Raw genomic sequence first — 21,467 nt, 5'->3', positions numbered from 1 at the left:
CACAGACCCCGCGCCCAGGCGCGAACACTCTGCGCACCCCCGTTCCACTTGGTCCAGCCGCGCCTTCCGGTGCGCCTTCCGCTCCGCCCCTTCAGGCAGGAAGTGTCGGCGCCGCCACTGTCCGGCCACAGCCTAGCGCTCTTCGCTGTCGCTCGTCGTCTCGCGCAGGGCGACCCCGGTTCTGGTGTTTCGCGCCGGGTGAGTGGCGCTCGACTCCGCTCGCGAGACCCCTCGGGCCGCCTCCGTGTCCCCGCGCCCCCTCCCGTCGCGCGCCTGCGGCCGGACCCCGCCCCAGCGCGGCCAGGCGTCGGCGGGACCTGTCAGGCTGGCTGAGAAGGGGGCATGGGGCCGGAGGTGGAGGGAGGAGGGAGGAGGGTTGGCGGTGAGGCCCTGGCCCGGAAGTCCGGAGGCCGGGAGGCTGCAGGCGATGGAGTCGGCCGGGGGAGACGCCCTGCTGGAGAGGTGGCCGGGGCCGGGCGGTGCGTGGGTCGACCCTTCACCACCTGGGTGACCTCACACACCTGGGCCCTGGACCGCCCGCCGGCCCCGGGGTCGTCGCCTGCCCTCCCGGCCCAGCGGCGGGCCCTGGCGGTGGATTAGGGCGGACCCGGGCGTGTTCGTGTGGAGTACCTGCCCTGTGCCCAACACTGTCCTAGATGCTTTGGAGGGTGCAGGAGCCTCCTAGTGCACGGTCTTGCCTAAGGTGAAGCCTCCAAGGAAGCTATTAGCATGCCGGTAGCCGAGTGTGTGGTTGATACAGGCTCAAATGTAATGATTTACATAGAGTTGTAATTCGCTTAGTGTGTCTTGCATCTTGTAAAGGTTTCGTGTTGTCTGAAGAAAGGACAATTAACAGAAATGGGGAAAGGTTACTTGGAAAAGAATCGTGACCTCACTGAAGGCCTTGGATTCAGTCCTAGGAGGGAGAACTTAGCGTTTCCGGCTAGATGTGTGGGAGGTGGTAACGAGCAAAACTCAAAAGCTGGGAATTGTCTCCTGTGAAAAGCAGACCGTAGGGTATGGAACCCATACCGGCGGGAATGGAACAGAACTATAACGACTTATAGTAGCAAATAAGGGTAGACAGGTAAGTGGGACCTTCTTATGGATGTCTTGAAAACTTAGGAGAAAGAAAAGATTATGTAAGAAGCCATAGAGAGTAATTTTGGAGTCTTCACTAAGGGAGTAATAAGAAAGGGATGTTTAGAGGATTCATTTGGCCGCTTAGTTGAAGGTAGATTTGGCATGGTCTTTTGGTAAGAGAAGAATCAAAGCATTTAGAATTCAGTAGGACCTAATAGATTACCTTGTGAAGCCTTTGCGTTTTATAACTGAGAAAAACGAAACCCAGAGAGGTGAGGTAATTTGCCCAAGGTGGTGGACCCTCCTGGACTTCATAACTAAGAGCACAGCTTTTGCGTTGTTTAGGCTCTGTTGAGTGCAACAACTTTTATGATGGCTGACTCGATGTTCATTTATGCTTTGATGAGACTAAGCTTGGACAAGATGAACTGCAACTTTTAAAGGACAGATCTCCAGACGAGAGTTGCTAAGGTTAGGAAAGATAACAGGATGTAGAGCCCCAACATGGGGCTAGTTTTCCCTTTCTCCCAAGATTCAAAGACTCCAGGTATATTTGGGGATAAGTTTATCGTACCCTTTTTGCCAGCATCTTTGGGATCTTCCTTCCTCACTCCACACATTTAACTTTGGGGTATCATTGCTTATTACTCCCAGCTATCCACATTTTCATGGCAGAGAATTTCAGCTGCCTGTATGCAGGATGTTACTGGCTAGTGGTTCAAGCTCTGGAGCTTGATTTCCTGAGTACAGATCCTGACTCTAAGTTCTGCCATTTTCTAGCGGTGTGGCAAGTTGTTTATTCTCTTTACCCTGATTTTCGTATCTGAGAGAAGAGAATGATAACAGTACCTATATGATGAGTTGTCGTGAGGATTAAATGTGTTAATACATACGAAATCCTTAAATCAGTGCCTGGCACATCTTTAGCACTCAGTTATTGTCCCTGGTTAGTACTGCTGCTTCCAGGTATGGAGCAGTGGGTAGCTGCTAAGTTTCCTTAGGGATCTCTTGGGGAAGAGACTGGAACCATAGGTAGACCATAGAGAAAAGCCTCATGTTGGGATTCAGATCCGGGACCTACCTTGTAATGAACATATATGTGTAATTCTGTTTGTTACAGGAAGGAACTATATATACACACTATACACAACTATATATACTATACATATATATGTAGTTGCTTAACTAGGATTATTTGAGCACCTGCCGTGTGCAAGGCACACTACTAAGTTCCACAGTCCAAAGTGGAAAGGCAGAAGGCAGTAAAAGGAATGAATATGGCCAGGCATGGTGGCTCACACCTGTAATCCCAGTGCTTTGGGAGGCCAAGGTAGGAGGGTCATTTGAAGCCAGGGGTTCAAGACCAACCTGGGCAACATAGCGAGACCCTGTCTCTACCCCCGCACCCCCTCCTTGCAAAGTAACTGTGTATGGTGGCTCATGCCTGTAGTCCTAGCTGCTCAAGAGGCTGAGTTAGGAGGATCACTTGAGTCCAAGAGTTCAAGGCTACAGTGAACTTTGTGCCATAAACCCAGTAAGAGAGGTGAATTTCAAAAACATTGTATTGAGTGAAAGAAGACAGGCATATATATGAATATATACTGTACAATTCCGTTTATAAGAAGTTCAAAAACAAAACTAATCTATGGTGATAGAAATCTGAACAGTGGGCCAGGCGCGGTGGCTCAAGCCTGTAATCCCAGCACTTTGGGAGGCCGAGACGGGTGGATCACGAGGTCAGGAGATCGAGACCATCCTGGCTAACATGGTGAAACCCCGTCTCTACTAAAAAATACAAAAAAAAAACTAGCCGGGCGATGTGGCGGACGCCTGTAGTCCCAGCTACTCGGGAGGCTGAGGCAGGAGAATGGCGTGAACCCGGGAGGCGGAGCTTGCAGTGAGCTGAGATCCGGCCACTGCACTCCAGCCTGGGCGACAGAGCGAGACTCCGTCTCAAAAAAAAAAAAAGAAAAGAAAAGAAATCTGAACAGTGGTTGCCTATGGGAGATGGTGATTAACTTGGAGAGAATTTTCTGGAACAATGTTAACATTTGTAACTTAATGGGAGTGATAGTTACATGGGTATACACATTATAAAAACTGATTAAGGTTTGTACATTTGACTATATAAATTTCACTGCAGTAAAACAAAATGATATGGGAGGCTCAGAATAGAAAGTTTGCAGCCAACTGGAATGATCATAAAACCTATAATAGAGAAAGAAATGTCAGTGTTACATGTATGTTGTAAGTGTTAAAATACATATAGAGTACTAGGGGAAATGCTTCATGGTGTTAAAAAAAAAAAGTTGAAAAAATTGAGTTTGACTCCTTGAAAAAAAATACTTCTAATAATTTATGGAGCTATCTTTTTTGCCTAAATATGCAGCATAAAAACAATTATATGTCATTAGGTATATGAGGTTAATTTCGGAAGTATTTTAACTTGATATAAACTAAATTCTGTTTATGACTGCTGTTTTCAGACTGTTGCTTATGTGTCCAGTCATTTGAGTCTTCCAATTAGAACATTCATCTTGACTACAGTAATAACCATAAGAATCCATGATAAATTTCTAAAGATTCTGATAGACCTTGAAGAAGATGAGGTGGAGTAAAAATGACCTTAGGTTTTAGCTCAAGAACTACTCTCTGCTTTTCTGTGTGAGTTCATCTACTCTGAGGGCTTTACTCACACACATCAGCACTGCTAACAAGACCCCCTCAGAGTCCTGTCCTCTACTAGCATTCTACTGTGGCCCAGCTAAAATTTGAGTTGTTTATCATCCTTTGCTCACAAAACCAGCTCCTCCCTCCTCTCCTCAATTATCTCGTTTTTGAGTGGTGCCTTTATATTACCAGGTTTTCAGTTAGTACTTAGGAAAAAGGACAGAGCTTTGAGGCTCTAATTAGAAAGCAGGAATAACTAGCAAATCAGGAAGTGATTTGCTGGTCAGAGCCAGAGGAATTCAGCCAAAAGAATAGGATGGGGGTGATAGGAATGTTGAGGAAGGGTGACTCGTGCAGTAAAAAGAACCTACAGAACTTGAATGAAAACTGAGTAGAAGGAGTTAAACTTTTCTCTTCAGAAATAGAAAATTCCCTGTGCTATGCAAACTTGACTGTGGTCCCTTGGAACTTGGACTGTGACTATAATTCTGAAATAAAGGTATAGCCCTATTTTAACATTAAAGAGGCCAAGGAGACAGTGACTTTGTAGCTTTTCTATTGGTGTATAACAAATGACTCCAAAACCTAGCACCTCAGAAACAGTGAACAATTTTTGAGGGTCAGAGCCAGAGCAGCTTAGGTGGGTGGTTCTGACACAGGGTCTCTCATGAGGTGGCATGCGGGGGCTGCAGTCGTCTGAAGGAAGATCAGCCTCCAAGATGGCTGACACATAGCTGACAAGTTGGTGCTGGCTGTTGGCAAGAACCCTCAATTCCCTGCCACATGGATCTCTCCACAGGGCTGTGTGAGTGTCTTTATGACCTGGCTCCCGCAGATTGAGTGATCCAAGACAGAGCAGGGAAAAAGCTACAAGGTGTATTATGACAAAGCCAAACACCCTCATTTCACAATATCTTTTTTTTTTTTTTTTTTTGAGACGGAGTCTTGCCCTGTCGCCCAGGCTGGAATGCAGTGGCACAATCTCGGCTCACTGCAAGCTCTGCCTCCTGGGTTCACGCCATTCTCCTGCGTCAGCCTCCCGAGTAGCTGGGACTACAGGCGCCCGCCACCGCACCCGGCTAGTTTTTTGTATTTTTAGTAGAAATGGGGTTTCACCGTGTTAACCAGGATGGTCTCGATCTCCTGACCTCGTGAGCCACCGCGCCCGGCCCACAATATCTTATTGTCACAGTATCTTATTGGTTACACAGGTTAACACTTTTCATTGTTGGAGGGGACTGGACAAGGGCATGAGAATTGTTGAGGGCTTTCTGGGAAGCTGGCTACCACCATGACCAGAGGGGCAAGGTGAAGTGTTCTGAGGGCCAGACAGATAACAAACTAATACCAGCTGGGATGAGGAGATGGAGGGAGTAGAGGGGATTGCTTGTTGAACACTTACCACCTACAGGGATTTCCGGGATGCTGGTCAAGTGATTCCTTATTGTACAGTTGTTTAAAATATCTGAAATTTAGGTTATGTAAAATGTTCAGTTTTTTTAAATGTTGGCAAACTAATTCAATTTTTAAAAGAGGCATTTTAAAGGTCATCCCTGCGGATTACTAAATGAACCTCTGTGCAGACTGCATGTAGTCTGGTAGCTGCCGGGTTATGACTTCTGATCTACTTAACACTTACTTTATGGATGAGGAAAATGAGGCCTGGGAAAGCCGAAATGACCAGCAATCATACAACTTGTGAATGATAGAACTGGAATTAGAATCCATGTCTCCAACATCTCCATTAAACCATAATGACAACATTGAAAAACTAAGGGCAGCTAGATACATGAACAGCCAATGTGGTCTAACTTAACAAGTTAAGTGGTTCTCAACCTTCAATGTGCATTGAAATCACCTGGTGCATTTTTGAAAATACAGATGCCTGGGCTCCACCCCCAGACCTTCCATTACCTTGTAGCTACAGGCATCACTTGTTTGAAACTTCTGAGGTGATTCTGATGCGCAGCCAAGATTGAAACCAGAGGATTTAACTGCTTTAGGAGCCGTATTTACTTGCTCTAGCTGACTTCAGATACTTGAAGGAAGAAGCCTCAAAGCAATGGTGAGGAAATCATAGGTAGCTAACAGAATGTGCTCTGTGAGCATCTTCCCCAGGCTTCGATAGAGCCGTATATGCTGAAGTACATAGACAGTTTCTACTTATTAATGATGATGGTGTCCATGTTTCTGTTTGCATGTCAGTACTGCAAGTGACTTTACAAACATTTTTATTATCAACTAAGTATGTTGATACCACAGCCAGCTATAATACATAATACAGTAGTCTTATATGATGCTGCTTTCCACTGTCCATGGTTTGCTTCCTCCGTTTCAGTGACCTGTGGTCAACTGAGGTCTGAAAATAAGTGAGTACAGTACAGTGAGATATTGTCAGAGATCTCATCCACATAATTTTTATTACAGTATATTATAATTGTTCTATTTGATTATTGTTAATCTGTTACTGTGCTTAATGTATAAATTAAACTTTATCATAGGTATGTATGTGTAAGAAAACAGTGCATGTAGTCATTCATCAGGATCTGCAGAGGGTTGGTTCCAGGACCCTCCTGCAGACACCAGAATCTGCAGATGCTCAAGTGCCCCGTATTAAATGGCATAGTATTTGCATATAACCTACACATATCCTCCTGAATACTTTAAATCATTTCTAGATTGCTTATAATACCTAATATAATGCAAATACTATATAAATAGTTGTTATACTGTATTTTTTATTTGTATTTTTATTGTTGTATTTTTTGTTTGTATTTTTCCAAATAAACGAACAATGGATTCTCGGTTGAATCTGAGTGTGGAACCTGTGGATATGGAGGGCTAACTGTTTGGGTTGGGTACTATCCCTGGTTTTAGACATCCACTGGAGTCTTGGAATGTATCCCCCTCACATAAGAAGGGACTGCTGTATCAATTCCTACATGGCTGCCTTTGATGTAACCTCTGAGTACTACTTATATCCTTTAGTTCACTTTATATTAGAAATTTATAGCAATATCAGTAACAGTGTTGCAGAGGGAGGAAGAAGTGTTTTTACTGCTATTGAGGGTTATTACATTCATTTTGTGCTGTGTTCTGTATGGCTATTTTCTGTCTTTAAGGGTTGGGTTGGTTTTTTGTGTTTTTGTTTGTTGTTTTTGAATGCTTCTTGGTTAAACATTAATAAATTGGACAGTCCTAGATCAGAGTTTCAAAGGAAAGCCATGACTGATAGTTGCCACCTGACTAAACCCAACCAGGACTACTACACTGCACAATTCCAGGCAGTGCCATTCACATTTCATTTACTGACTGCAACTCTATTCTGTACATTGGTGTCTCTGGTATAGTTTGACTTGGTTTGAAAACTCAGTTTGTCTAGGATTTGCATTTAGAGGAATGTAGGTGCTCAGAAATCAGTGTTGAATTATATTGGTGGCATGGCAAGTTTTAAAAATTTTATGCTAAACTCAAAATAATTAGAAGAGTATTTCGTAGGAAGTAGAAAATATACAGGGAGAAACAACCTGTAACAAATGGGATTTGAATCCTAACTCTGCCGCGAGGTGACCTTGGGCAAGATTATTTAATATCTTTGACCTTCAGTTTCTTCACTTGGCAGGGGGGCATGTTTCAGTTAACGTACATAATGTTTCCAGCATGTGAGTCACTTAATAAATGGTAGTAGCTGTAAGTTGAGTAGACCTTTAATTCTCTCTGTGTTCCTAAGGCAGAGAAGTAGATCAGGGCAATTGGGGTTGGAAAAATAGCAAGAACAAAGATATACAAGATAAGAAATGGCATGGTACCTTGGGGACATTTGCAGTTTGGTGTTGCTAAAGGAAAAGTACAAAGCAGGGAATGACTAGAGAGGAGGCTGGAAAGGTCATTCTAGAGTAGGGAAAGGAAGACTCATGCGCCATGTTTAGGAACTTGGTACTTTTAGGAAGTGGAGAGCCAAAGAAGATTTTAAAAAGTGGAATGATGAGGTCATATTCATATTTTAGACAACCCTGGCTAGAAAACTAAGGGTAGTTTTGAGAGAGCCGAGAGGCAAGGGGATAGTGAAGAGGCCATAGAAATATTTTACACAAGAGACAATGAGGATCCAGTTTAGGGTGGTGACAGACGAATGAGGAAGATGAGCATCTCTGAGAAATATTTCTTAGAGGCAGGGCTTGGTTCATCAGGGAGAGGGATTGGGGAGGGTGACTCCTAGGTTTCTGGCTACTGGGTAGATGATTGGAAACAAAGATGGTAAAGTTCAGGAGCGGGGAGATAATTGAGTTTTCAGCATGTTGATTATGAGTGTCTATGGGGCATCCAGATGGGTGCCTTTCACAGGCATTTGGATGTGTGAGTCCGAGGCTCCAAGGAAAGGTCAGGCCTGGAGGTTCAGATTTGGGAGGTGTAGGTGTTGTCAGAACAGTGAAAGTTGATGAGATCATCCAAGGAATGAAGACTGAAAAGAACTTTAAACCATGTGCTGCTAGAATACTGGGAAACATGAATATTTAAGTGGAGATAAACATCTAAGAGGGAAATGGAGGAGGAAGTCTTAGAAATAAGAGAACTGAGCTAGAGTAAGTCAAATACACCATTGTACATAATCAGTCTTCCTCATTAGAGCATAAGTTCTTCAAGGTTGGGACCCTTTCCACCTGGGAAAGTTCATTTCTACTGTTACGGAGCACCAGGCTAACAGTGGCTGAATCTCCAAAGAAAAGAGGGATAAAATAGTGTGATGCAGTAGACTGATCCAAGAAGATTTAGACCAGATTTGGCAATTAAAGCAGTTGCAGTAGAAAACAGAAAGCCAGATTGTGGTGGGTTGAAAAGTGAGTGGGAAGTGAGAAGGTGGAGGAAGCCAAGATACTTATTTCAGAAGGGAAGGAGAGAGGGTGGTAATTTCTTTGGGGGCCAGAGTTCCCTTCAGATTGATTATTTTGATGCAATTTTGCCTCACTTTTCAGCTGATATTGTGTGTGTTTTTATAGGTACCATATACATATACAAATGTACCACTGTTTTTAAATGAAGTATGAAACAAATTTAAAATACGGTATTACCACATTGAGCCTTTATCTAATCTAACGTATTTTGATTAGGACCAGTTAGTGAATTGTTTTTTGTTCTCTTCCATCAACTTGCCTTCTCTGTTTCCTTTTCTTGGGCATCACCATCAGATGGTGATGGCTCTTCTAGCCTTATCAGGCTAACTACCTACATATTCTTTCTCAGAGGCATTTCCCCTAATAAAAATCCTTGGTTGTTTAATTCTATCTTGGTATCAGCTTCTTAGAGAACTCGGACTAAACTTCAAAAATGTTTAAATATAGTATATTTTTGGGTTAACTGTAGAAGTAGCATGATACAGTTGACTGATTTTGATTTGATTTGATTTGATTTTTTGAGACAGTGTCTTGTCACCCAGGCTGAGGTTAGAGGCACCATTACGGTTCACTAGACTCGACCTCCCAGGCTTAAATGATCCTTCCACCCCAGCCTCCCAAGTAGTAGCTGGGACCATAGGCATGCGCCACCACACCTGGCTCATTTTTTTATTTTTTTGTAGGGACAGGGTCTCACTTTGTTGCCCAGGCCTGTCTCAAACTCCTGGGCTCAAGCAGTCTTCCGGCCTCAGCCTCCCAAAGTGTTGAGATTACAGGTGTGAGCCACCGCGCCTGGCTTGATTAGTTTTTAAAAATAAATATTTAACTCATTGGGAACTTTTTCTAAATAACTTGATTACAAAAACGACTTACTGATACTGAGAGAGAAAGAGCTAACATTTTTGCCTTCAGATGTACTTGACTATCTTGAAGAAATTGAGTCAAAATTTTTAGCATTAAAATGAACCTTATAAGTTTTGGTATGTGAACAGGAACGAAAACATAATCAAATGCCTTGTTAGTAGACTACATTCTGTCTCTGTTTAACCTTCGATATAACTAAGGTCAAATAACACTAAGTTACAGGGAAGAGAAGAAAATTAACATTTATTTAGGACTTGTACATGGGGAGGGTGAGGAGTTGGAATGTTAGAGTAAGGACTGTAAGGCTGGTGTACTTCAAAACTACACCACTAAGTCAAGCTTCAAAACACCCTGTGCGTGTTCTTTAGCTTGAAGAAATAGAAGTAGACAATAAATTTATATAAAAAATCCCAATACTGGAAGTCCTGGAGACTCAGGTCCAAAAATCCCCCTGCTCGATCATTGACCTGTCTAGTCATTTGTTTTCACATTGTGGGAAGTTACAGAAACAGTCTGCGAGACCATCATTGCTGACAGCAGTTTCAAGTTTGGCTGTCCTAAGACCACCCTTGAGTTTGATTATTTGCTAAGACTCACAGAACTCACTGAAAGCTGTTAGGCTCAGATATGTAGGTTTTCAGAGGTTATATGTAGCTAGTAATGGTGGAGCTGAGATTTGAACTTACGACTTCCTAACTCCAGAGCTGATGGTATTTTTGTGTGTTATTTATTATATAAAACTGCACATAAAAAATGAAATGACAACTGTCTTTTCTGCTTGATATTTAAATTATTGGTGGCTTTCAGTAGAGTGTTGGAGGCTACTACCAAAGCCATATTACAGAGAATCGAGAAATGATTGGGAAGAAGAGAAAAGGGGCTGGGCACGGTGGCTCCTGTCTGTAATCCCAGCAGTTTGGGAGGATCTCTCAAGCCTCGGAGTTCAAGACCAGACTGGGCAATATAGTGAGAACCACCCATCTCTAAAATAAAAAACAGAAGGAAAAATGACAGTTCAGCATCAGACTGGTATTCTGAAAGTCTTGTCAAGGGAAAAGGGAAATGCAGGGATAGCTAGAAAGATGAAAGGGTAGGTTTGATATTTATAAAGATGAGACCTTTTTTGAACATGACTAGTCTTTTTACATATGTTATCTCATTTAGTTCTTTGCATTGAAGTAGATATCATGTTTTACTGATGAAAAATTGAGGCTCAGAGAGTATATATTATACTGGTGGTAAAATGGGAATAAGAGTACCTACCATAGGCCACTGTTGTGAGGATTAAATGGGGACAGTCTTTGTCAGAGTAAGAGATCAACTTTGGAGACTTTCTTTTTGAGGAAGCCCTGGGCCTTCATAACAGTGCTTGGCCAGAGTAAGTACTCCATAGATGCTAGCTATCGTTAGATATTTTAAAGTCTCACTTCATAAAAATAGGTCCCCTGAAATTTAGGAGAAGGTACATCAATAATTTCTATTGTGTTTCTTTGTTTTTTAGAAATGGGAGTCTCACTGTGTTGCCCAGGCAAGTCTCGAACTCCTAGTCTCAAGTGATCCTCCCACCTTGGCCTCCCAAAGTCTTGGGATTATAGGCATGAGCCACTGGTGCCTGGCAAATTCTGTTCCTTAATGTTTCAAAACTGCTTTTTTTCCACTCAGTCATTTAATTGTCCCATTGGAAATAAAGTTTAGTTGCATACTTATTCCTATCCAATTGAAGTAATAATTCCATATTGATATCTTTACATACTAACTTTAGGTATTATGTATTCTGTTTTTGCTTTGTTTTATAATTTTGGGGTTTTTTTTTTGTTTTATGTTTTTGTGTCTTTTTAAACTCCAGAATTAAACAACCACCATGTCGAGCAAAAAGGCAAAGACCAAGACCACCAAGAAGCGCCCTCAGCGCGCAACATCCAATGTGTTTGCCATGTTTGACCAGTCACAGATTCAGGAGTTCAAAGAGGCCTTCAACATGATTGATCAGAACAGAGATGGCTTCATCGACAAGGAAGATTTGCATGATATGCTTGCTTCTCTAGGTAGACTTTATATTCTTTATTTGTATTTTCCCAAAGATAATAATTTGTCTCTCTATGAATCATTTTTTTGTGTGTGATGTACAAATATTTCTCTCCTTGTCTCAGAAGGCTTCTAGAGAGATTTCCAGGTGTGGGAGGTGCCATTTTGGGGCTTGTCCAGTCATATGGGGATAAGCCTATAAGGTTGGGGACCTGGCAGATGCTGTGCCCAGGTAGACTAACATTCCTGTTAGCTAAATTTTTTAGGTCTCTAGATGGAAAGCCAAGGCATGGCTAGGCAGCAAAATACCAGAGTTTCAAATAAGTATAGCTAAATAATATACTTAATAAAGGTTGAGTACGGGTTATAAACAAGGAGTGACAGTAAGTGATGATGGTTATCTCTGCGGAGGAGGGGCAGCGCGACTGGAAAAGGGAACAGGGAAGAAGACTTTCACAATATTTTGTATGACTTTTTTTAATAACTAAAGAAAATGTAAAGATACAGGATTTAAAGCACACATAAACAGCCATTTGTATGTTGGTATATGGGTGTTAATATTCCTTTTATGATTTTGTTATTGTTTCTTTTGATCTTAAAAAGAAGGACAGGAGGCAGCATCCTACATGTTCTGCCCAGAGTCAGCAGTTGTTTTACAGTTGGGAGTCAAGGAACTGCAGGCAAAGGAGACCTTGATAGGCCAAAGCGGAGGGGGTGAGGCAGGCTGGGAGCGGGTCAGGGATGGCCTACAGTGAGACTTTGCACTCTGTCCTACTGCTTGGCTGACTGGCCAAAAAGGCAAAGAAAGAGGTGGGGTTTTTTTTTTTCTTTTAATGCCTACAAAATGATTAGCTAGCTTTTATTTTTCTAACTTTTGATTTTGATTATTTCTCCTAACACATTGAAAGTAAAGTTTAGGTGTGCACTTATTCCTATCCAACATATGATTTTGAAAAATTTTAAGCCTACAAAAAGTGGAAAGAACGTTATAGTGAACACCTACACATCTTTAGCTATATTCACTGATTGTTAACATTTTGTAACTTTTGTTTATCCAAGGTGAGAGTAGAATCAAAGATTTTTATCTGATTTGTTGACTTGCAGTGAGATTATAACCTAGTGTTTCTCACATTCAGAATGTCTGAGTATATTCTTGGGCAAGTCAGTACTGAAGAAGGCCTCTGAGGAAAATTGAGGAACTTAGCCGTCTTCCAAAGATTGAACTCTCAAGTCTATACTCTGCTTATAATAGATGCTCAGTAGATATTTGTTGAATGAACAAGTCGTGGTAGAGTCAGAGGTTGTCTTTGAGGCCTTCTGTTTTGCAGAAACCCATCCTTTTAAAGACATGTGTTAAAGGAACAACTTCAGCCTAATTAAATTTAAGGGAGTTTAACTGAGCAATGAACAATTTGCGAATCAGGTATCCCCTAGAATCACAGCAGATTCACAGAGACTCCAGTACAGCCACGTGGTAGAAGAAGATTTATAGACAAAAAAAGGGAAATGACGTACAGAAGTTGGAAGTGAGGTATGGAATGGCTGGATTGATTACAGCTCGGCATATGGCTTATTTGAACATGGTTTGAACACTCAGCAGTGTATGAATGGTTGAAGTATGGCTGCTGGGATTGGCCAAGACTCAGCAATTGTTACAGGCTCGTACTCCTAAGTTAGGTTTTCAATCTTGTCGGACTATTAAGCTAGGTTAGAGTTCATCCGCAGGGACTCAAATGAGAAGTACGGAGTCATTCTCAGGCCATATTTAGTTTGCTTTAGCATCTATATTTACTTTTTAGGGGAACCTTCATACATTATTGGTAGGAATGTAAATAAGTACAGCCACTGTGGAGGACAGTATGGAGGTTCCTCAGAGAACTACAAATAGGAGCTCCCCCGTGTGATCCAGCAATCCCACTGCTAGGTACATACCCCCAAAAAAGGAAATGAGTAGTATAATTGAAGAGGTATCTGCACTCCCATGTTTATTCCAGCACTGTTCACAGCAGCCATGATTTGAAAACACCATAAGTATCCATCACCAAGAACAGATTTAAAAAATGTGGTACTTATGTACAATGGAATACTATTCGGCCATAAAAAATGAGATCCTGTCATTGCAACATGATGGAATGGAAGACATTATATTAAGTGAAATAAGCCAGGCACAGAAAGATAAACTTCACATGTTCTTACACATTTATGGGAGCTAAAAGTTAAAATAATTGAACTCATGGAGATGGAAAGTAGAAGGATGGTTATCAGAGACTGGGAAGGGTGGGGAGAAGAATGGGAATGGTTAATAGATACGAAAGTATAGATAGAATGAATAAGATCTAGTATTTGATAGAACAACAAGGTGACTGCAGTCAGCAGTAATTTATTGTACATTTTAAAATAACTCAGTATAGTTGGAATGTTGATAACACAAAGAAATGATAAGTGCTTGAAGGGATGGCTATGCCATTTACATTGATGTGATTATTATGCACTATATGCCTGTATCAAAGTATCTCATGTACCCCATAAATACATACACCTCCTGTGTACCCATAACAATTGAAATAAATACGAATTTTCAAAAGATACGTATTTACCTTTCAAATCAACAGATTACATTGCGTGTTTTGAGCGGGTCCGTAAGTGGTTAGCCTAAACCAATTCATTTTAAATCCCTGTAGCTTTTTGTACCCTAGAGTTCTCTTCACACCTTTTGGTTACAGTTTTTCTTCCCCCCAAAAAATGCTGCAAGTGATTGGGTTAAATCTGGAGGTAGGAAAGTAGATTTTTTTTTTCTTCTTCTTCTTTTTTTTTTTTTTTTTTTTTCTTTTTTTTTTTTTTTTTTTTGAGATGGAGTCTCACTGTCACCCAGGCTGGAGTGCAGTGGTGTGATGTCAGCTCACTGCAAGCTCTGCCTCCCGTGTTCATGCCATTCTCCTGCCTCAGCCTGTCAAGTAGCTGGGACTACAGGCACCCGCCACCATGCCTGGCAGATTTTTTGCATTTTTAGTACAGACAGGGTTTCACCGTGTTAGCCAGGATGGTCTTGATCCCCTGGCCTTGTGATCCGCCCGCCTTGGCCTCCCAAAGAGCTGGGATTACAGGTGTGAGCCACCGCGCCCAGCCGAAAGTAGATCTTTTTAGCTACTTTAACTTATTCAGTGAATCTTGAGTTTAATTTTGGGCTAATTTTGATATTGGAGCATTGAGTAAGTGTAATCAGGTAGGAATGCAGTGAAATAGATGCCAACATGATGTTTAAATTTCACCCAAATTCCCAGAGTTAAAACTTACATATGAACTATAATTGTAGCTATGATTGTCATTCTAGCTTTGGCTTAGTTGGGTGTAATTTTGAGATGCTTCCTTAGATATGAATATCTGACTAATAGATATTCTTTTCATGTAAAATCATATAAACTTAATGTTGGAAGATACCTTTGAGATACAAACTTTAACCAGTCAGTGTTAGATTTTTTTAAAAAAGAAGTAAATTCTACATAGGGCAGCACTGAATGAAGGATCTGGAATACTGGGTTTAAATGCCAGTTCTGCCACTTCCTCCTACGTCCCACAACCAGTGGTAGAACTGGGATTCAAACCCAGTATTCCAGACCGTTGGTTCAGTGCTGCTTCCCCACACCGTGGGGCCTCAGAAACACTCCCACCATGTCTGGCCGTTCCAGGGAGATTTCTTCCAGCTCCCAGGGAAAGGTCAGGGGAGTTCACCGCTGCACTAAAAGAACCGTTCACACTTGGGATGGAGATTAAGATTTCCCATTACAAACAATACCAAACAAGACCACAGTTCAGTGACGTGTGTACACAGTGTTTGAAGATATCTAACATTGTTCAAAATAAGCTCCCAATTCAAAACCATGCTAATAGTTTAAACTTAAATGGCCAACTTATAAATACAACTTTGAAGCATACCAACTCATGGACATCCGTACCACAACTGGAAATGTGAACATTTAGATTGTTTTGAATGACTCTATTGAACCGACTCCCCTGATGAACCGTTGATGTTATCAGCATTCAGGATATAGGCTGGGCGTGGTGATGCACACCTGCAATCCTGTCACGTTGGGAGGCCAAGGCAGATGGATCACTTGAGCTCAGGAGTTCAAGGCCAGCCTGGGCAGCATAGTGAAACCCAGTCTTTACAAAAAATAAAAAATTAGCTGGGCGTGGTGGCACATGTCTGTAGTCCCCCCCCAAAAAAAAAAGTTGTAATAATGTGGCACTGCCTGACTTCAGGTTTTTGTTTTGTTTTTAATGAAAAATAATGAAGAGAAAGTTCACATAAACGAATAAATAGCCTTCAGTGTAAACCTGGAATACATTTTTATAATGATGTATCAAATATTTTTTAAGTTGTCAAAAATAATCTTTTTAAAATGTTCTCAAAGTTAATTGAAAAATTGGTGTCAAATGATGTAAAGTTTTAAAATATGTTGGGGAGCATAATAGTGAAATAACTATTGAAGTTAGATTTTTTTGTCTTTAAATGTTAAAATGTGCATTTTTAACAGGGAAGAATCCCACTGATGCATACCTTGATGCCATGATGAATGAGGCACCAGGCCCCATCAATTTCACCATGTTCCTCACCATGTTTGGTGAGAAGTTAAATGGCACAGATCCTGAAGATGTCATCAGAAATGCTTTTGCTTGCTTTGATGAAGAAGCAACAGGTGAGTACTATTTGTTTATGCCCAGCCTCATTCCAGACTATATGAAGTACTTCTCTTGAAATAGAAAGGGTTTTCTTTTTTTACCTTTGGAAAAATATTTGCTTAACAATAATTTTGTAAGTTTATGATCTGTTTCTGAGCTTTTAAATGATTTGATCTAATATTAACACAGAACTCTAAGAATAATTGGAAAACATAATGGTATAGTTCATATAGCCTTAGTTCACTAACTTATTTTGTTTCTAGATATAGATATTCTGAAATATTTTATAAGATTGACTAGCTTTAGAAATGAACTGTTAAAGTGCCAGGAAGTAGTGATGACTGCTTTCTTCTTTCTGTTGCCTTCCAGGCACCATTCAGGAAGATTACCTGAGAGAGCTGCTGACAACCATGGGGGATCGGTTTACGGATGAGGAAGTGGATGAGCTGTACAGAGAAGCACCTATCGACAAAAAGGGGAATTTCAATTACATCGAGTTCACGCGCATCCTGAAACACGGAGCAAAAGACAAAGATGACTGAAAGAACTTTAGCTAAAACCTTCCAATTACATTGTCTTACTCTGTTTTATTTCTCAGACACTTTCCCCACCCTCATAGAACCTGTTGCATGCAGCTTAGTTTCACAGCTTTGCCTCTTTTTGATGTATTTATTCCAGACCTTTCTGCCACTTAGCACTTGTATAATCAGACTGGAAATGGGGATGAGGGTGTAAATTGTATTGAAAAAGAGATCGCGAATAAAAATCAAGAAATGTGAAAGCCCAGAAAAATATATTCTTATTTCTGGTTTTGCTGGATTTTTACATTTTTATATAATAAAAATGTTATTTTGAAATAAAGATTATGCTGACTCAAATGCAGTGTAATGGCAAGTTAAACAAATGAGTGATAGGTGCGGGTAGTCCTTTTTTCAGGTTTTCAACTTCATATGACTCAGGTTTTATGGTAAAATTGATTTTTCACATGTATGGGACAGCGTTCTTCAGAACTTTTAAGTACCCTTTAACATTATTATGCAGTGCAAACTAGTTATGCCATTGTTTTTTTCATGCTTCTAGTCAGATGTTTATTAAATGATAAATATAAATATATCTGGGAAAACATTAAACATTGCATTCATCTAAGATTCTGAGAAGAGGCAAAATTCTGAAGATTAGTTGTTGTACATTTACTGTATGTGGAGCATTGTGCCTACACAGTTTTTATTGAATCTTCCCAGCAGCCTTGTGGGATTTTTATTAGCCTTGTATTTCAAGTGGGAGGACTTAGCATAGTTGAGTAGTTGATCAGGGTAACTATTAGGACATGAGAGTTGGAATTCCAACCTAGGGCACCTAACTTCAGAGCTCGCGGTGCTGGAAGCACGGTACTGTCTATGAAAAGCCCCAAATTCCTAAAAGAGTCAGGACATTTCTGTTCTATCATGATACAATTCGGTAGTCACTATTGAAATTTAAAATAATCTTGGGGTAATTGATTATTGGAACAGAATTTCAGAAAATTCTATCCCAGGTTGAAATAAATAATACTATCGTGTGTTTGAAAGCAGTTCATGTAACACAGACTAGAAAGCTGAAAGACAAGGTTGCTCTGAGCATTTAGAATCCTTAAGGCCAAAGTATGAGAATAAAGAGAACAATCTAAAAAAGGAAAAAATCAGTTTTAAAAAATTAACCAACATTGTTCAACACCGATTTCTCCTCCTAAAAGTATTGTGATGGTATTTTATCTGCTTAGCACCAGAGCATTTATATGTTGTTTAATATGGGTGCTTTACAACTTGGGGTAGTAGGCCGGTCTGTATTCACTTGCTAACAGTTAGCCTGGGCTTCCTTTTATCATCAGAATGTGGGGACAGCTCATGAACTTTTACATTACCTAATCTCGGTCTCTGAGGTATCAGTTCTACTTTATATTAATAGACCTGAGGTTTAGACTGAAGCTCCTGCCCAAGATCTAACAAATATAAGAATCCACATCTGGCTCTTTTTTCCACTTAGAAGCTTAAAGTCACCACAAAGTGTCACAAAACCAGGTGGAGAATTGCTGTGTGTTTCACAGGAAACAGGAAAACATGGTGGGATAATCTTGATGATCACTGAACCACTGTCAACCACCTGTTTTGTGCCCGACACTGTTGCAAGGGTTGGGGATAACGGGGATGGGACAGACAAGGATGCTGCCCTTGTGAGACTGCATTCTCTGCTGGGAGACGATCCATGTGCAGGATCAGGTCAGTGCTGTGCAGAGAACTGGGCAGGCATGACAGGGTGGTCAGGAAAGGCCTCTGAGGGGGTGGTAAGCTGAGATCTGAATGACAGGAAGGAGGTCCGGGGCCCCTGTGAAGATCAGAGTGAGGCTGTCCACTCCAGGGCACGTGTGGCAGGAGCATCGGGAGAGCACATGGATGATATGGGTCCAGGGAGGGTATTTGGAGCAGAATCCTAGTGTGAAATGCAGGGAAGAAAGGTGATGTACATTCTTAAAATCAGTGTTGGCGCTGTGTCTAGAATGGAGGGGCACAAAGAGAAGCAAGAAGGCCAGTATGGAGGCTGTTGCCATTTGTCCAGGCAAGAGCGGGCAGCGTGGACTCAGCGGGGCAGATGGTTATAAAATGCCTCTCCAGGTCCTACCTGTTTCCTCCCCTGCAGCTCAGCCTTGTTTCCATCTCTGGCATAATTGTAACTGTGCTTATTTTATTGATCTGCTTAAAGCCAGATTTGAAAAATTGAGAGAAAAGTTTTGAAGATTAAAAACAAAAAAAGTAGTTGTTTCTCAACTGCCTTATGTTTACCTGACACACTGTTCTGTTTCATTTATATTACTTGTGAAGAGTGTTGTGGAATCCAGTAGTGGAAGACACCTGGGCCAAGACCTTGTTTCTTTTTGGTGTCCAGTAAATATTATTAATGATGACAATGAAAACTTTGCCTACTTAATATCTTTCTCCTCTTGAGAACCACATAGTGACAATCTCCTAAGTTGGTTGATCCCATGGCCACTGCAGTGAGAATGTGTGTGTGTGTGTGTGCGGTCCCATAGTGAACATGTACTGAGTATTCACTATGTACTAAGCACGTTACACAACTGCCCTTTGAGGTTTTTTTTTTTTTTTTTTTTTTTTTTTTGAGACAGAGTCACTCAGGCTGAAGTACAGTAGCACAATCTTGGCTCACTGAAACCTCCACCTCCCAGGTTCAATCAAGTGCTTCTCATGCCTCGGCCTCCCAAGTAGTTGGAATTCAGGTGTGCACCACCACACCTGGCTAATTTTTGTATTTTTAGTAGAGATGGGGTTTTACTATGTTGGCCAAGCTGGTCTCGAACTCCTGACCTCAAGTGATCCACCTGCCTCCGCCTCCCAAAGTGCTGGGATTACAGGCATGAGCCACCGCGGCCGGTCTGAGGTAGGTATTTTTATTATCCCTATTCTACAAATGAAATGTCAAGGGGCAAGGAAGTAACTTATCAAAGTTACACAGGGAATAAGCAGCGGGGCAGTCACCTGAGCCCAGGCAGTTGCACTCCTGCCAAGAAAATGATTATGGAAACACCACCACTAGTTTCTTACGGTCATGAACTAGTTTTACAAGCATGTTACTGTGTTTAATCCTCAGAACTCTAGGCAGTGGATAAAGTAGGAATTGTCATCCCATTTCACAGATGAGATTACTGAAGTTACCTGACCTGCTCAACTTTGTATAACTGAAGAAGCTAGAGGAGTGTCCAACTTCTAACCTTTTTGACCAAGGTGGGTGCTTCTCATTAAACCTGTAATTTCCTAATTAAATAATTAGTACCTGTAGCCTGATCAGAATGTCTCACAATGAATATATTTAATATTGTCTATCCTGAAAAGCAGCAGTTACACCGATTTGCATCTCAAAATTGATATGTGTTAAAATATAAGAAACAAATATAAAATAAATTTATATTTCTTAAATTATAAGAAACAGTTTTTGAAATAGAAACAAACTGCTGAAAAATCGGGTATAAAATGGTCCCTTAGAAACATCATCTGGGAAATCTGAATAAGGATGTAAAGGATTATCACATACTAAAATATCAAGAAAAGGTTTCTTGTATAGAAAAATGATGAAGATGACGGATTGCACACATCACAGTCTCAAGTGGATCTTTTTTTTTTAGAACGGTTGTCATAGGCAATTTTAGAGACAATAACTAGAAGTGTCACTAGGTGGCACGATTGTTCTTAGTATAGTACTGTCTTAACCTATTCCCTAATGAATGTACAGTACTGTCTTAACCTATAGTATAGTACTGTCTTAACCTATTCCCTAATGAATGTGAGCTAGAGCAGCCAAATCATGAGTATGTAGTATGTATTGCCAGTAATGCTATATTGCCAGTAATGCTGTAACTTTGTCAAAGTTGTTTCTTAAATAATTGATGAAAAGTCTTACAATTAAGTTCACGCTATTAGGTTCATACTATTATTTCATGAACCCCAAATGTAGGGAACAATCTCTAGGACTCCTTTTTACAAATATCAATGGCAAATTCCCTTCCCCTTCTCCACCCCTTTTGCCTTTTCCTTCCCCTTCCCCTCTCCTCTCCTTCCTTCCTTCCTTCCTTCCTTCCTTCCTTCCTTCCTTCCTTCCTTCCTCTTTCCATCATTCATTTACAAGTATTTATTGAGTGCTTGGAAAAAGTGCCAGAATCTCAGCTTGGCTCCAGCTGCTTTTACACAGAAATAACGACCTTTATTGAACATAAGACCAGACTTTGCACTGAAAAGACCAGACTTCCTCCACTTACTGACTTGAACAAGTCGTTCTTGTTACCATTACTTCTATTTTAGAGATGAGAAGGCTAAAGCACAGAGCCAGTGGGTATGTATGAAAATACTTTGTAAAATTATGCTTTATATAGGAATGCTATTATTACCACCTCAGGAATGTTGAGAACTGTATCTATTATAGTTCTAGATAATATACTCTAATAAGGCACCTAAACTGATTAAAAACAGCTCTAGCACAAATGACTATAAGACAGCTTCCATTTTTTTCTTTTTCTTTGAGACAGAGTCTCACTCTGTCACCCAGACTGGAGTGCAATGGCATGATCTCGGCTCACTGCAACCTTCGCCTCCCAGGTTCAAGAGATTCTCCTGCCTCAGCCTCCCGAGTAGCTGGGACTACAGGCACGTGCCACCACACCCGGCTAATTTTTGTATTTTTAGTAGAGACAGGGTTTTGCCATGTTGGCCA

General features: G+C 41.0%; 1 protein-coding gene across 4 annotated transcripts; it reads left to right on the top strand.

Annotated features, from left to right (window-relative positions):
* Positions 1 to 67: 67 nt before the first annotated feature.
* On the top strand, positions 68 to 17,092 carry MYL12B (myosin light chain 12B). 4 transcript variants are annotated; one of them, XM_025365127.1, is made up of 4 exons: positions 68 to 198; positions 11,356 to 11,554; positions 16,070 to 16,231; positions 16,584 to 17,092. In XM_025365127.1, exons 2-4 carry the CDS (start codon positions 11,371 to 11,373, stop codon positions 16,754 to 16,756), a joined length of 519 nt encoding a protein of 172 aa, XP_025220912.1. In that variant the 5' UTR covers positions 68 to 198; positions 11,356 to 11,370; the 3' UTR covers positions 16,757 to 17,092. The 4 variants fall into 4 exon arrangements, with proteins under 4 accessions (XP_025220912.1, XP_025220914.1, XP_025220913.1 ...); XM_025365129.1 differs by having other exon boundaries at positions 158 to 703; XM_025365128.1 differs by lacking the exon at positions 68 to 198 and adding an exon at positions 241 to 731.
* Positions 17,093 to 21,467: the final 4,375 nt, after the last annotated feature.

Source organism: Theropithecus gelada, chromosome 18 (genome assembly GCF_003255815.1).
Source record: "Theropithecus gelada isolate Dixy chromosome 18, Tgel_1.0, whole genome shotgun sequence".
Lineage (NCBI taxonomy): Eukaryota > Metazoa > Chordata > Mammalia > Primates > Cercopithecidae > Theropithecus > Theropithecus gelada.
This window is presented reverse-complemented; position numbering and strand designations above follow the sequence as displayed.

What these genes read in the sequence shown, in the direction of transcription:
- MYL12B (XM_025365127.1), top strand. Translation starts at nt 11,371, where the DNA reads ATGTCGAGCAAAAAGGCAAAGACCAAGACCACCAAGAAGCGCCCTCAG. An exon ending in TGATATGCTTGCTTCTCTAG is followed by an intron (nt 11,555 to 16,069) that starts GTAGACTTTATA and finishes CATTTTTAACAG; the next exon opens with GGAAGAATCCCACTGATGCA. An exon ending in CTTTGATGAAGAAGCAACAG is followed by an intron (nt 16,232 to 16,583) that starts GTGAGTACTATT and finishes GTTGCCTTCCAG; the next exon opens with GCACCATTCAGGAAGATTAC.